Source organism: Punica granatum, chromosome 2, assembly GCF_007655135.1.
Source record: "Punica granatum isolate Tunisia-2019 chromosome 2, ASM765513v2, whole genome shotgun sequence".
Classification (NCBI taxonomy): Eukaryota; Viridiplantae; Streptophyta; class Magnoliopsida; order Myrtales; family Lythraceae; genus Punica; species Punica granatum.
In genome coordinates, this window is record NC_045128.1 from 43,768,184 (window position 1) to 43,783,969 (window position 15,786).

General features: G+C 40.4%; 2 protein-coding genes across 2 annotated transcripts; both read left to right on the forward strand.

Annotated features, from left to right (window-relative positions):
* Positions 1 to 3,636: 3,636 nt before the first annotated feature.
* Positions 3,637 to 5,913, forward strand: LOC116197022 (molybdenum cofactor sulfurase). The gene has a single exon (XM_031527018.1). It carries the CDS (start codon positions 3,862 to 3,864, stop codon positions 5,743 to 5,745), a length of 1,884 nt encoding a protein of 627 aa, XP_031382878.1. The 5' UTR covers positions 3,637 to 3,861; the 3' UTR covers positions 5,746 to 5,913.
* Positions 5,914 to 8,024: 2,111 nt separating this feature from the next.
* LOC116198030 (MADS-box protein AGL42-like) lies at positions 8,025 to 14,944 on the forward strand. Its single transcript, XM_031528337.1, has 8 exons — positions 8,025 to 8,453; positions 8,560 to 8,759; positions 9,686 to 9,767; positions 12,259 to 12,320; positions 12,420 to 12,519; positions 13,987 to 14,028; positions 14,133 to 14,174; positions 14,625 to 14,944. Exons 2-8 carry the CDS (start codon positions 8,578 to 8,580, stop codon positions 14,772 to 14,774), a joined length of 660 nt encoding a protein of 219 aa, XP_031384197.1. The 5' UTR covers positions 8,025 to 8,453; positions 8,560 to 8,577; the 3' UTR covers positions 14,775 to 14,944.
* The last annotated feature ends 842 nt before the right edge of the window (positions 14,945 to 15,786 follow it).

Below are 15,786 nucleotides of genomic sequence, written 5' to 3' on the forward strand. Positions count from 1 at the left end.
AGTTGCCCTGTGACTGCTTCAGCTTATAATTAGCTGTACATACTTGTTAGCAACATGCGTGGAGGTGTGTTCATCAGTTCATGTGAGGAAGGTCTGCCTCGAGGTAATGTCTCTCTCTCCCTCCCTCCCTATATATATATATATATATATACACCTATACATGTATGTATATGCTCTATATTTTCCCATTCTTTCATTCCTCATGGATTGTTAGTAAGTTCGATCAATTAGATCCCTACTCAAATTACTTTGCATGCGGCTATATAATATACATTAGATGGAATTTTACAAGGTTTCTTTTTTTCTTTTTCTTTTTTTAAAGCAATGTAGCTTCAAATTTTCTTTTCCATGTCAAGGTAAACTGGGTATTGCACGAAGTATCAGATCAGACAGTCGAGCAATTCATCTTTTGTTCCTAATAACACAGAAAGCAATGTTTAGAAACTAAAGCTTAACCTAGGCATGGCACCAACTGTCCCCCCCCCCCCCCCGGAACGGAAAGAGTACTTGAGGCGGTGTCGACAATTAAACCAGGTTCCTAGCTACAGCTCATATGTCTTGCCACTGGAAAATGCTTCTGGCCGATCAGACCCCAGTGGACCAATTCCACTACTAGACCAGTTGCATACGCCAAGCCCAGAAATTAGTATAACCACCATTCCCAGAGGCCGAATCGTACCACCATAAAACAAAATAGCAATGTGAATGCACTTTTTATTTTCATTCGTTTATGCATAAAAAAGTTGAATATAATATATTATAAGTAAAATCAATCTATAATAAAAAATAAATGAAAAAGAATCTTAGCCGTGAGAATAGAAAATTAAAATCGTACTCTTCTCAGTGTACATTGAAAGTTTCGTACATACATAAATATGATTCTACCCGAGGAAAAGGCAAATATGCATTTCAAACCCAGGTCGGCAGTAATTAATTAATTAATGAACGTGATAATGAAGTTTTTGGCTTACTTTTGGTCTAAAAAGGCTAAAATCACTCTTTGCCTCCTAAAGGAAAAGGACAATTGATAACTGATAAATAGAAATAGAAACGAGAACCAGCTGGTTATGTGTCATACAAATACAATATTTGTTTTTCTGAATATACATACATATATATATATATATATAAACAATAATTACAATAACTAACCTACGTATCATTTTAATCACTTACGGCACAAGTGCGTACATTTTACAATAGATTATTGTCATATCTTTTTCTTTTTTTTTTCCATTGGAGACACTATACAATACAATTATTATTATTGTCCGACACGAGCGCGAGCGTGCTTTATTATTTTATAAGAGCGAGACTTGAAGGAAATTGGAAATCTAGCAGAAGTTCTTCTCTTTGTTTCCTTTGGGTCATGACCGTTGACCAGAAACAAAAGCTTATATATTATTATTGTTATTAATTAGTTTCTATGACAGTATATCGACCTATTAATGGTTCAGAGATAATTATCATCATAGCATCATTACTCATTCAAATCGACTTTGTTTTCCTGTTTTTTACTGGGAAATCGAGGGTAAATTTTCTAGGCCAGATCGACTAAGCAGCAGGACAAGACAATTAATTTAAAGGGGTTTAAGATGAGAGTTGGAAATTAATGATGACTTGGTTCGATTTCGATAAGAAGCCAGCCCAGTTATAATGACTTCCTATGCCTCCTTTAACGCTTATAATAAAGTGATTCGAGATTAGACCATTCAAAGCATTGTTTTCAACGGAATTAATGAGGGCCTGCTAGTGGAAAAGGAAAATTGGATATAACAGTTGGGTTACCCAGCAAAAAGGGAAAAAAAAAAACAGTTAGGGGAGTAAGCTAAATTTAGGCCTAACATAGGATTTGATAACAAGTTAAAGTTTGATTAATTTGATTTAGTTTGATTTGAGAAAATAAAGACAAAAGTAGTTGGAAAAAGTATGTGAGAAAATTTGAAGAATGTGATAAAAAAAAGTAATATTTATGTTGAGGAAAAAATATTGAAATTGAAGAGAATAATATTAAATAATTGAGAGAATTTAATATTAAAAAATTAATTTAGATAATAGATAAAAAAAGGGAGAAAAAAAAGATAAAAAAAGTAATGATTATATTGTTGAATTGATGAAAAATAAAGTTAAGTAAGATCAAATTTAATTACCGAACATAGCAAGACCGTTTGCTTATGCTATATGGCATTTTTCTGCTTTATGCAGTGTTTGCCATTTCCTAATTCTTACGTCTACACACTCAACAAGTCAAATAATGTAATGTATACATATAAAATAATAATGATAACAATAATATGGTTACCAAATGGAAGTTAATCATCAATAACAAATCACCGAACTAGAAGCTCCCAGCTGTCATTTCTTTTCTCCCGATAATATAATAGCTGTTTCCACTTTATATTTATTTCCTCGAGCAAAATCTTTTTGAATTTACTAAGGGGGAAAAAAAAAAGAAAGATATTTTTTTCCCGCCCTTTTCTTTTGTTTCTTTTGGCATTGTCGGGAACACAGCGAATGTGTGTCCTTTCACTTTGTAAAATCTTTCAAAGCTCGCCCTTTCGTCATTGCTTATTATGATATTATTTATTTTGGGATTTATGAGTGAAAAGGGATGGCGAGGATAATAATTTACGACAAAAACTTTTTTATTTTTCCTGTAATATCATCTTTCAACATCAACCACATACGATTTTCCCGATTTCATTTAAAGCAACCTGACCTTGCTGATGCACAAAATTGGGGGGTCTGCCCACCGTGAAACATTCGCGTGCGCAAACTGGACCAATTGCTTCCAACAAGACTGTTGCTTAATTGTAATTACGTAAGAAAGAGAGAGAGAGAGAGAGAGAGAGAGAGAGAGAGAGAGAGACTTAGCGATAGCTGCGTCTTAAAAAGAAGTGTTTTATATTTGCAAGAAAGACAGACACTCAGTCAATGAATTGGTTCTAATATTTAGACAGCTTTAACAGCAAAATTGAGACAGAGTGTGTCCTCTAAAGTAAAAAAGACAACGAGGAGGGCTTTTGCTTTTTGGCCTTTTTCGATGACACCGGCCCTCATAAAAAAGTTCACTTTGTCGTCCACTTCCCCCCTTTGATTCAATTATGGTCACTTTCTTTCCCATCCTCCACAGCACCAACAGCTCCCTCAACTCAACCACCTCATCCTTGTTCTTTCGGCCCGAACGCTACCATCATTACCTTGGCCTACGGGCCATCCTCACCACTTCTACCAATTGATCCAACGATCTCGCCCCATACAAGATCGGCTCCGTGGAGTCCTACCCAGTACCATTACCATTGTAGTCGGTTTGCTTTGTTTCATTCGCGCCCTGCTACTTGGGTTTCTTGTATGAATAGGACCGTTATTTTGATGGAAGCTCTCCATTGTTTCCATATCCAAATGGAGACTGCACCACCCCATTATCCAGTCCAGTCGTTCTTGCAAAATGGAAAAATTTACCGTGTGGACCGAGTTTAGAGAGAATTATCATCATTCATTTACCCAACACGATGAGAGGCGTGGCGTTTTCGTGCATAATGGGCACAGACGGAGCGGCCCAATCACAAATGGGACCTGAAAGAAAAGCAGAACATTTTAAACAATCTGAAAAGAAAAAGGAAAAGGTCAGCCAAAGCGAAACTGACCTCTTCCATTTCCATATGTTTCGGTGCCCGATAAATCAAACAGGACGAGGACGGACCCCATCCGCTCATAATGGTTGCCCTGTCCACAGCAATAATCCTCACCCACCCCCGCAAGTGAATACAAATACTTGAAAACCGATTGAGAGCATATGAGCGGCAGGCAAAGAGAACCATAAAATTAGGGGAATACAAATACCGTACGCAGCTCAGTGATATGCAGCAGTCCCACGGGAGATCAGAGGCAAGGCAGGTCTGCCTCGAGGCCTGTTGCCCAACGCCTCTCCTTGGGCTGCCCGATCCCCGTAGCTTGGCCTCGAGACCGCAGAGCTCCTCGTCGGTTTCCCGGAGGAACTTCGCGTCCACGGCCACTTCCTCCATCTTCCCCAACACCCAGTTCACGAACCACGAGTCCCTCCCCTCCCTCCAACAAGCCTTCTCCGAGTTCATCGCTGTCTACTCACAGTATCCCGAGACCGACCGGATCGATCAGATTCGAGCCCGAGACTACTTCCACCTCTCACTTTGTAACTACACCTGCCTCGACTATATTGGCATAGGTCTCTTTTCCTACTCCCAGCTCCATAACAGCGACAGCTCAAGCTCCCCGAGGCCGAGAGATGACGAAGCTGGGTCCACGTCTTCCCATGTGCCGAGATCGGATTTCCCCTTCTTTAGTATATCTTACAAGACCGGGAGCCTGCAGACGCAGCTGCTCCACGGTGGGCAAGAATCGGAATTGGAATCCTTGATGAAGAAGAGGATAATGAGATTCCTTAACATCTCCGAGACCGACTATAGCATGGTTCTCACTGCAAACAGGACCTCCGCCTTCAAGCTCGTGGCCGAATCCTACCCTTTCCAGTCGAGCAGGAAGCTCCTCACTGTCTATGACTACGAGAGCGAGGCAGTAGAAGCAATGATCAACAGCTCCGAGAAGAGAGGGGCCCATGTGATGACGGCAGAGTTCGTCTGGCCGAGGCTGAGGATCCACACTTCAAAGCTGAAGAACATGGTGGTCCGGATGAAGAAGAAGAAGAGGGACAAGAGGGGACTCTTTGTGTTCCCTGTCCACTCGAGAGTGACTGGAGCTAGGTACCCTTATCTGTGGATGAATATGGCTCAGGAGAATGGGTGGCACGTCCTACTCGATGCGTGTGCATTGGGTCCGAAGGACATGGACAGCTTTGGCCTGTCCCTCATTCGGCCCGACTTTGTTGTAAGCTCCTTCTACAAGGTTTTCGGCGAAAACCCGTCGGGATTCGGGTGCCTGTTCGTGAAGAAATCAGCCATTCCAATCCTCGAGACCTCGACAAGCCTCGGGATTGTGAGTCTCATCCCGGCAGTTGGGAAGAAGCTGCTCCAGCTTCCCGGTGAATCGTCAGATGACATCTCCAATTCCAGCTCTTTCTCGGGCCCGATACCAATGCTGATGGATTCTGGGAACTCCAAATCACATGAAGTGGCCATAGAGCACGAGAGACCAGAAAACTCTGCGGCAAAGATGGCACAAGAAACCGATGAGATCACAAAAGGCAGAACAAAAGGGAAAACAGAGATCAAATGTGATGGCCTCGATCATGTGGACTCGTTGGGAATGATACTGATCGGGAACAGGGGAAGGTGCCTGATCAACTGGCTGGTGAATGCCCTGATGAAGCTCGAGCACCCCAACAGGGAAGGGGCGCGTCTCATCAGGATATACGGGCCAAAGATAAAGTTCGACCGCGGGCCTGCATTAGCTTTCAATGTGTTTGACTGGAAAGGAGAGAAGATTGAGCCTCCTCTTGTGCAGAAACTCGCCGATAGGAGCAACATCTCCCTCAGCTATGGGTTCTTGCACCACATATGGTTCTCCGATAAGTACGACGAGGAGAAGGCCAAAGTCTTGGAGAAACGATCAAAGGGGACAGGAACTGGCATCAGGAAGGAGAAAGCTGATCAAGTGGTAATGGTGGTCACGCTTGCTCTGAGTTTCCTGACCAACTTTGAGGATGTGTACAAGCTCTGGGCGTTTGTTGCTCAATTTCTGGATGCGGACTTTGTGGAGAAGGAGAGGTGGAGATACACAGCTCTGAACCAGAAGATGATGGAAGTTTAGCAACAAATATCCGACTCGCCTTTTTTCCTTTTCAGCTGTTACTCAATCAATGGGTTCCATTCCATAAAAATTGGAATGGGATGCGACTCAATATTATTCACATGCCGCAACTACCCGACGAATGAAAGGTTCACGTAAACAAATGCATTCTTTCTGATAAATTGTCCATTCGATCTGCTTCAGTCTCACTTTTTCATCAGCAGATAATGATATGCTCCTGACACCGATGGAAATCGATCTTAAACATGGACAGCAGCACAAAAGTGATTATCATCATACCAGACATTGTCGACTAGACAGATACCAGGAATCATGGTTTTTGCAATAGAAAAACTCAAGCCAAAACCTCTTCTGGACCGAACAAAGTAGACGTGGACTTGGAAAATCAACATCTAGCAGTAAACACATGGCAGCTCTGCTTTAAAAACATGCATAAAACTAAAAGCAACAACGCTAACTATCAGGGCAATTCCAACATGCAAACAATCTCTCGCGGGCATTTCATCGAACACCATTGTTGCACCGCCATACGGCCCGGCCACTCACTTCTCAACACAGTGACCGGTTACCTGAGATTACAGCCTAATACTACGTTCTGGCCACAAGATTACAACATATATAATACTATGCTCGTATTTTAATCTACCGAAAACTCATCCATTCAACTGCTCAAAAAATATAAACAACAAACGAGGGACTTGAGTGAGGTGTTCGTTCGTCTCTAGTTTGAGTTTCAAATCTGGATTTTTCCAACGGGAATACGGGCTCTACTTTGGCCCATCTTACAGATGCTATCTGGGCCTCGTCTCCATTAGAGGACCAATTGATTGGGCCTCCCCTCAATTTAAGGTACTTTCGTTTCGGTTGGGCCCAAGTATGCAGGCCTTTTCATCAATCCCAAAGTAAAGCGTGAAAGGAAATTAATTTTCTATGGACGGTGGTGGGACGACAATGGGCGAGATTTCGAAATGTTATCATCATCATCTCCGTAGATTGCTCGACCCATTATTTGTTAGGAGGAATCATGACGGTGTCATTAGTTTAGAAGCCCAATTTAAGTGATTCGTCTTCGCCTTTGTGACAAGAAGGTTCAAATTTCAGTTAATTATAAGACATGTATTGCCGACGAGAAGGGGCAATTCGTCGATCCCGCTTTGTATAGATATGGATGTACTTGTCAGCGATATGGAAGCATTGAGTTACTCGGCTTTCCCCAAATTTGTCAAGCCCAATCCTTGATCAGACTTTGTTGTCACGCTTTCGAGTTGAAGCAACATTAATGGGAGTGGCTTGGTATGATATACCAGCACGAATACCGTACCAAGAAAAGCAAACAAGAGAAAAGGCGAATGCTGCTCGGTGCGGTCCACTTTCAATAAAAACGATGAAGTGTGTTATCTTATGATTTTCAATCGCAACAGATAGCATTCAGAAAAAGATATATATATATGGACACGATATTCCACTTTGAACTTTCAATCCTCTCATCGCCAACCAGCCATTATATTTTGTACTCTCCTTTTTTTTCTGAATTATATTATATTTTAATTCTAATAATTCCCTCCCGACAACCTTCGAAATCAAAATATTATCTAATTACTAAAGCCATAAAAATACAGGGAGGAGAAAGACAAAAGGAAGAAAATAGATTATTATTATTATTATTATACTAGAAAGAATTAAAGTAGCGGGCCACCAATGAGGGGCGCGCCCACGTGACGGGACCGCAACCCATTGGTCAAGGTCATTGTAGTGGGGTGCGATTGCTGGGGACGGCGTGTCCACTTATGATTGGCTCTCTCAGCTCGTCGCAGTACGATGATGTTTTTTCGACAGGCGCACACTTCCCCCGATCCCCACAAAGCCACAAGCACAAACCAACCCCCTTCTCCCGCCCCCATACACCTTCTCTCCCCGCTCTCCCGTCGGCCGTACGTCTTGGGAAATCAAATTAAATGAGCCCGGTGCACTGCTCCCTTCCCCTGAAAGATTATCCATCCAATCCAGATCTGCCTCTGGACGGTGGCGCATGCGCCCGGAGGATGCAGTTTTTTTCGACGTCAGGCATCTGCTTCTCCAATTAAATACTATTTCCATTTTTAATTTCCCGACGGTACTCTTCCCCACCCATTTTTCTTAATTATACCGAAACGAGATAATTCCCCAGTCTTTTTCATCAAAGAATTTCCCCTTTTTTTACTTTTTTTTCCTTGTCTTGCTAATTTCCTTCTTTTATTCTTCTCCCTTTTTTTTTGCCATTTCCATATATTTCCTTTCTCTCTCTCTATCTTCCTTCTTCTCCCCATTCTGGAATTTTTTTCTCCATCTGCTCTCCTTTCCTTTTATGAAAGATTTTTTTTTTTTGTGTGTGTGTGTGGAGAAAGTCGCCATCGAAGGCGACGGGTAAGCAGGCTAGTTAGCTAGGGTTTCTTGACCGAGCTGGGAGCTGCAAAGCTTTAGGGTTTCCTAAAAATTTCCCCCTTTTCTTTCCCCTCTCTTCGCCTGAACTCGAGACGAGACATCGTCTTAGACCTAGCAGAAGCTCAAGTCCAGTTCCGTACAGCTGCCGCCTTCTCCTTCCTGGCAGCTAGTGGTGACAGTTCATGTCTTTCGGGTTTATTTACTGGTCTTTCCTTTTCATTAGTTGAAGCCATCGACGAGAACGACAAGACCACTTCTTCCCTGCAGCTGAAGCCGAGACTTTTCCGGTGAGTTATTATTCATTTGATTTTTTTTTTCTTTTTTTTGCATTTTATGGCGATACCCCGATCATGGTCCCCCCCCCCTTGACGCGTGTTGGAGTGTGCTCGGCAGCGTCGATCATCGTGGAAGATGGTGAGAGGCAAGATTCAGATGAGGAGGATCGAGAACGCTGCGAGCAGGCAAGTCACCTTCTCGAAGCGGCGGAATGGTCTCCTCAAGAAAGCCTACGAGCTGTCCGTTCTGTGCGACGCCGAGGTCGCCGTGATCATCTTCTCACAAAAGGGAAGGCTTTACGAGTTTGCCAGCTCCGAGTAAGCTCCATTTTACTTAACACCGACCGGCCCATGAATATGATGCAATGGAGGATGTATTTATGCAGCTTACATCTTGTCTCACACGCCATTCACCAGGCTGCAGATTACTTCAGTCAATTTCTGCCTCAAATGTTATGCGAAATATATCTGCCATCTCTCTCGATAGCAATTTGTTTTGATTTTTATGTAATTTCATTTTTTTGATTCCTGCATCATTTCATGAACTATCTCTTCTTTTTTCTTTTCCCCTTCAATTAGATCTCTAATCTAATATTGAGGCAAGTACTTAGATAATTAAAGCAAGTACTTGGATATTATTATTACATGGAGGGGTTAGTACAGTCCCTAGGAAGGTGGGTCTATAGTTGTTGGAATTCTTCTTTTGGTTCAACAAGTCAATTACTTATCCAAAATCTAAGGAGGAATCTTGAAACCGAACTTCGTTTTTAATAAGGCAATCCAATAGTACTGAATTTTTTCGCCACAACATAAATATAATCTCTTGATGATGCATTTCGTTTCCATCAAAACCTCTCTCTTCCATCATTTGATGGGGAAAATTTGACTTTGGAGGCTGCAGTAGCCGGTTTACATATATAAATTACACGTGGAGGATTAGACAATCGTAGGTAGGAGGCTGTACTAATTCATGATAAATTGTGAATGCCTAAGATTTAGGGACAAAAAGAACACAATGGTTTAAAAGTCTATTTAACTATATACACTTAGTATTGAAGAACAATTACTGTGGACAAAGCCTTTAACTGCTCTATAGAACTTGGAACAACTTCACATCGTCAGTGAATTCCTCCTTGCAATCATTCTAGGACCTATAATTGGATATTCTCTTTACCCTTTTGAAGTGTATCTGTATTTGCTTGGCTTATATTACGCGATACTGACAAATAATGTGAACTTATCAGCATACGAGAAACAATAGAACGCTATAGTAGATATGCCAAGGATGTGCAGACATACAAGAGTGACATGGAATGCCAAGTCTTGGTTAGTGCTCTTTATCTTTACATTTATCTCTTTGCACATTAAGTCAATCTTTCTTAAGAGCAATATCCCTACATGTTTTGCTTCCTAGTTGCATGGCTTGAGTCTTGAAGTTCGTGGTGCTTGGTGCAGTGATGCTTGAATTTATATAGTTAAGAGAACCTTTGATGAGAGAAAGTTCTCATAAATAAGATATGTATATGAAGCAAGAAAATTGGTAGAATCCATAGTAATTGAACCTACAATCCAGAGTTGGTGAATTATGTTGGTTAGCTGAGGTACTTGATTGCGATGAATTCATTATGTTTGCAAAGAAGGTATGGAAATGAAGTGAAATGCAACTAGCGTGTAAGAAATGAAAAGCAACTATATAAGAAGTAAGAACCATAATCTCTACCTTCTTAAATTAGAGTAACATCACCTTATTAAAAATTATGTAGATCAGATAAATGTTTAAGAGTGCTGCAAAGACAACTATGTCTAAGCAACCTTAGGAGATCCTCTTCAAGATGATGCTTGCGTATATGAGAGGATGGCAGAGAAGGTGAAGATAGTGCACTTGGAACTCCTTAGTGAGTCTTTCCGAATGGAAGATTTCACATTGGTGCATAACACTGTGGCAACACCTTACAACTTGTTTGGCGGGATCGGGAGTATTACCCTTCATCTTAGAGAATGATTTTCCAAGTGGGAGGGAGATTAGAGGTGATTAAATGTATTTCCTCAACCCTCCAAATTTGGAGCTGGATTGATGAAAAACAGTTAGGTCGGCTTCTTTTGTTCATAATAATGATGAAGCCTCAAAAGATAGGTATTTCAATCTATTTATTGATATAAATTTGTCCCATCTCCTGTCCTCTCCTCGCCTTCGATAACATTGTCCAAGAAGGGAGAGTACTCTCCTCTCCTTTTAATATTTTGGTCGCCTCTCTCCTCTTCTTTTCTTTCCCCTTCGTCGGTGAGTTGCATCCAAATGAAGTAGTAGAGGTTGCAAAGTGGAAACTAGAATCCAAGCGAAATTAAAGCTAAGGTTCAACTTGAAAATCTTCCAGTGCGAAGAACCTAAAAGACAAAAAGATTTAACTTCCATGCATAAGAAAGTTCTCGAGGGCTAAAGGCATTGCATTTGTTTTGATATATAGTTGCTGCTTGATCAGTATGTATTTCCTTGCTATATTTGGTATTTAGACATGTCTTTGTCTTTATCTTTGCTAAGTCCTGTTTGGTAAGTGAGAATGGAATGAAATGAATTTCTTATCTTTCTGCTCCATTTTTTATATGGCGTTCCTCTTAAGAAATAGAATGAGCATTTCATGTGGAGGAAATATTTCCTTCAACTTGATAGAATAGTCTTTCCTTCAAAAAAGTTAATCGATGCCCATTTCACCATCTCTACAAAGTTTTATAAATATCATTTATTGTCTTTCAATTTCTTATATCTAAAACTATATATATAGTTTTATAAATATCATATATTGTACTTAAATCCACTCTTTATATTCTCAAATTCAAATAAAAATTCATTATTTTTCTCAACACAATTAAAATTCACATATGAGATCCATTCTGTTCCTTTTCATTCCATCTCGCGCATCAAACATGACTAAAGCTCATTGGTAAGTACTGCAATAGCAATTAGAGGCAAACTTGGATACTGTATAAATGCTTAATGTGATTCCTCTTGTCCATATATATGAGGAGAAATTCCTTTCAAATGGAGTTAGAGGAAATAGGGTGGTGAAGTCCAACTTTTGTATATTTCATAAAAAAGGGAGTTTTCACTATGGATTTTAAAGTGAATAACATCTTTCATTTCAAAACTTTTCTTCTCGATTTCATGCTTATATAAGTTGTAACTCCAAATTGTGATGTGGAATCCTAGGGGGCGTTTGGTTTGTGAGTTGGATTTTGATTTTAATTGGTTAATTTTGATTTTAATTGGTTGTAATGATTGTGTTGTTGAATTATGAGAAAAAAGTATGAAAAAGTAATGAATAGTTAGGAGAATTTAATATTAAAAATTGAATTGAATATAATAGAGTTGTAAGTAGGTTTATGTATGGGCTCCACCTTTTTGACTTTGAAGAGTTTATTTTTATTGTGTAGTGAGTAGATTTAAAGTTAAAATCTTAAAATTTGATTGCGAAAACAAACGGAGCACTAAAGACTTCAGCTATAGAATAAGGTAAAGAGACAAAAGTTTCTTGCGGTTGGTTGTCCCTATCACTCTTCAAGACTAAATAAAGAAAGAAACTAAAGTTGCACCCCATAAATGAACTAGAAGAGAGCTGAGAAAGAATGTAATTGAACTATAACCTATACTTTGAGGGAAAGAAAGAAGAATTTTAGTATGTCCAAGGCTCAAGAGGCAAGAGCCTAGGAGCCTCGCCACTATTGATTCAACTTAAGTTCCTTTCTTGCCCAAATCAATATCTCACAAGTCTTCCATTTCGCTTTACTAGTACCGATAGAATGACCAAATCTTTACATGCAGCATCTGAAGCATGAAACGGCAGAAATGGAAAGGAAGATCGAGATCCTTGAAGTTTCTCAAAGGTTCATCCGTTGACCGGGGATATAAACTTCTTCCAATGCTGTATTTTCTTTACTCTCTTAAACTCTAAGTTTGGAAGTTTTTTGACATTATTTTTTCAGGAAGCTTTTAGGCCAAGGTTTGGGGTCATGCTCCATGGAGGAGCTCCATGAGATGGACTCGCAGCTAGAGCGAAGCTTGAGCAGTGTTAGAGCCAGAAAGGTGCATAAAATCTTCCATAGATGTGATCTCTTGAATGAGTAGTTTAAAAAAGTGCTTGGTGAAATAATCTTTTATATGACCGTCGAAGTGGAAATATCGAGCTCTTTCTCTATAATGAGAAACAATTCACGTAGGACCGATATTAAGTTCATTCGAAAAAGATACTCTTTCTGAATGACATCCTTAGTGACATGGTTGAGGCAAGTTGGAGCAGTTAGAATTGTTCCTCACTCACTGAGTGTGGTTACTTTGAGCCTCGCAACTTTGACTTTGAGGTCTAGCTCTCTTTTTCCGCTGCTCGCTTGAGTCCCTTGGACCTTTCTTTGGTTGCATCTCATTTATAAGGAGAGGAAATAATTCTCTTTCTTGCTTGGAAATATTTTAGGTTAAGTTTGGTGCAACGGAATCGAAAGGAATGGAATAGAATCAATAGTTCATCATTTCCTCTATTTTTTTTTTATCTCTTTTATGAGTTGGAGAGAGTATTTTATTAGGATGATCTTTCTTCTCTAATTTGATGGAATGTTATTTCCTTAAAAAAACTTAAGTAATGTATCATTTCAACTCGCTTTATTTAAGTATGATATATTTCTTTAAGGTTCATATATCTTTATATATGTATAAATTGCAATTTTGATAAATAAGTTCATTATTTTTAATTAGATTCATCCGCATTTTCAAATTCAATTAGAAAACAATAAATTTTCTTCCAATAAAAGTGTCATTTCACATTGTAAAACCCATTCCGTTCCTTTTCATATCATTCCGGCATACCAAACGTGACCTTAATCAGAATGTATTCATGTTAATTGAGACAAAATAATAATTTGGATGGTATAGGAATGCATAAAATCCCATAGTAGTCATTCAACTTCCTGTCCTCCATCTCTCCTCACTTCCGAAGAGAACTTACAGTAGAAGTTAATGATGTATTCGCTGAATTCCTCCTTTTCAATCCCTAGAAAATCCTTGTCTCCGAAGATTGCAAACAAATATCCACTTCACTCATAGAGGTAGGCTGGCAGTTGTTTCTTTTTCATTTGGGCATCCGCAATTGTGAGAGAGACACCTATAATTAACTTAATTCTGCATTGCTGATGTCCATATTAGGCCAATGGTCAATGCCTCCATGACTGTTGGCTTCTTCAGAAAGCAGTAGCACTGCAAGTTACTATTTTTACGTTACTGTCTTACATTTATACGACGAAGCTTACTGAAAGCTAATTCAGTAAGCTATAGTTAATTGCTTAGGCGTATTACATATTAGATATATAGTCTCCAACAACCCCCCTCTTTTTGAAAACCTTTATTGCAACATGCAAATGTAATAAGGAACTTTTTGAAATATGATATTTTAAGAGTGCAAAAGTACAGTACAGTTATATTCGTGGCCTTAATTAGAATGGTGCTGGATGACAAGGTTAATGGTATCTATCTCAACTGTAAATGTGTGCGTCTGTTGTGCAGGCTCAGTTGTTTAATGAGCAAAAGAGACAATTGGAGGCGAAGGTAAGTGATTTAGGGCTCCAAATGAGACCTGTTGAAAGTTTCGTTTGCAGCTTTTTGGTTCTCATTAATCCGTGTTTTGGGCATTATTTTTCCACTTTCTCTAGGAGAAGCTCCTGCTAGAAGAAAATGCGAGACTGCTTGCAAAGGTGAAACCTCTCTCTCTCCCTCTCCCTGGTTCAATCGCGTGCGTGTGTGTGTGTGTGTCTGTTGCCCGTATATAGTCATTGTGGGATGTTCCATTTGATATGTTTCTATGCGATGTTTGGTACTAGCATATAGAAGTCTCTTAGCATCATCATTTGCAATGCAACCCTTTTATTCTCCACTGCGTTCCTAATTCGTCACATGTTGCTATTATTGGAAGCTCTAGCATGACATATCGACGAAGAGGCTATGGGGCTCTTGCTACGTCTGAGGCGTGTTTAGGATTTGTAAAAGATGGGATGACAGGGGAATATTGAAAGGGATAGCATACACATTATAGTGTCATGGAACTAAATTCCCTTTCCATTCTAACTTATATGCTGAACAATGGCAGATGCTTTTTTAAGGCTATTTTGGCAATAAACTTTTTTGCGTACTCTACGAATTGGCAGTGCAGCGAGAATCACTGGGAGACGAGATCAGCATCTCAAGAGAGAGGAGCAATCTACCAATTGAGCAGCAATGGTCCTTATGGGCTCGATGTTGAGACAGAACTGTTCATCGGGCTTCCAGAAATGCGGTATTCAAAGCAGCAGCAATAGCACTGGCAACAACCGCAGCAGCAAAGGAATCAGCCCCCATCAATCACCTTCACCAAAACTTGATGATTGCAGCCTTTCGTTTCTCCAATTTTACCTTTCGACCAATAATGGAGCTTTCTGATATCAATTTGGCTAGCTCATGGCCGAATCCTACCCCTTCCAGTCGAGCAGGAAGCTCCTCATTGTCTATGACTTAGAGAGCGAGGCAGTAGAAGCAATGATCAACAGCTCCGAGAAGAAAGGGGCCCATGTGATGACGGCAGAGTTCATCTGGCCAAGGCTGAGGATCCACACTTCGTAGCTGAAGAACATGGTGGTCCGGAAGAAGAAGAAGAGGGACAAGAGGGGACTCTTTGTGTTCCCGGTCCACTCGAGAGTGACTGGAGCTAGGTACCCGTATCTGTGGATGAATATGGCTCAGGAGAATGGGTGGCACGTCCTACTCGATGCATGTGCATTGGGTCCGAAGGACATGGACAGCTTCAGCCTGTTCCTCATTCACTCTGACTTTGTTGTAAGCTCCTTCTACAAGGTTTTTGGGGAAAACCCGTCAGGATTCGGGTCCCTGTTTGTGAAGAAATCAGCCATTCCAATCCTCGAGACCTCGACAAGCCTTGGGATTGTGAGTCTCATTCCGGCAGTTGGGAAGAAGCTGCTCCAACTTCCCAGTGAATCGTCAGATGACATCTCCAATTCCAGCTCTTTCTCGGGCCCAATACCAATGTTGATGGATTCTGGGAACTCCAAATCACATGAAGTGGCCATAGAGCACGAGAGACCAGAAAACTCTGCAGCAAAGTCCGCACAAGAAACCGATGAGATCACAAAAGGCAGAACAAAAGGGAAAACAGAGATCAAATGCGATGGCCTTGATCACGTGGACTTGTTAGGAATGATACTGATCGGGAAAACAGGCATTTCATCGAACACCATTGTTGCACCGCCATACGGCCCGGCCCCTTACTTCTCAACACAGTTACCAGAGATTACAACATATATAATACTATGCTCG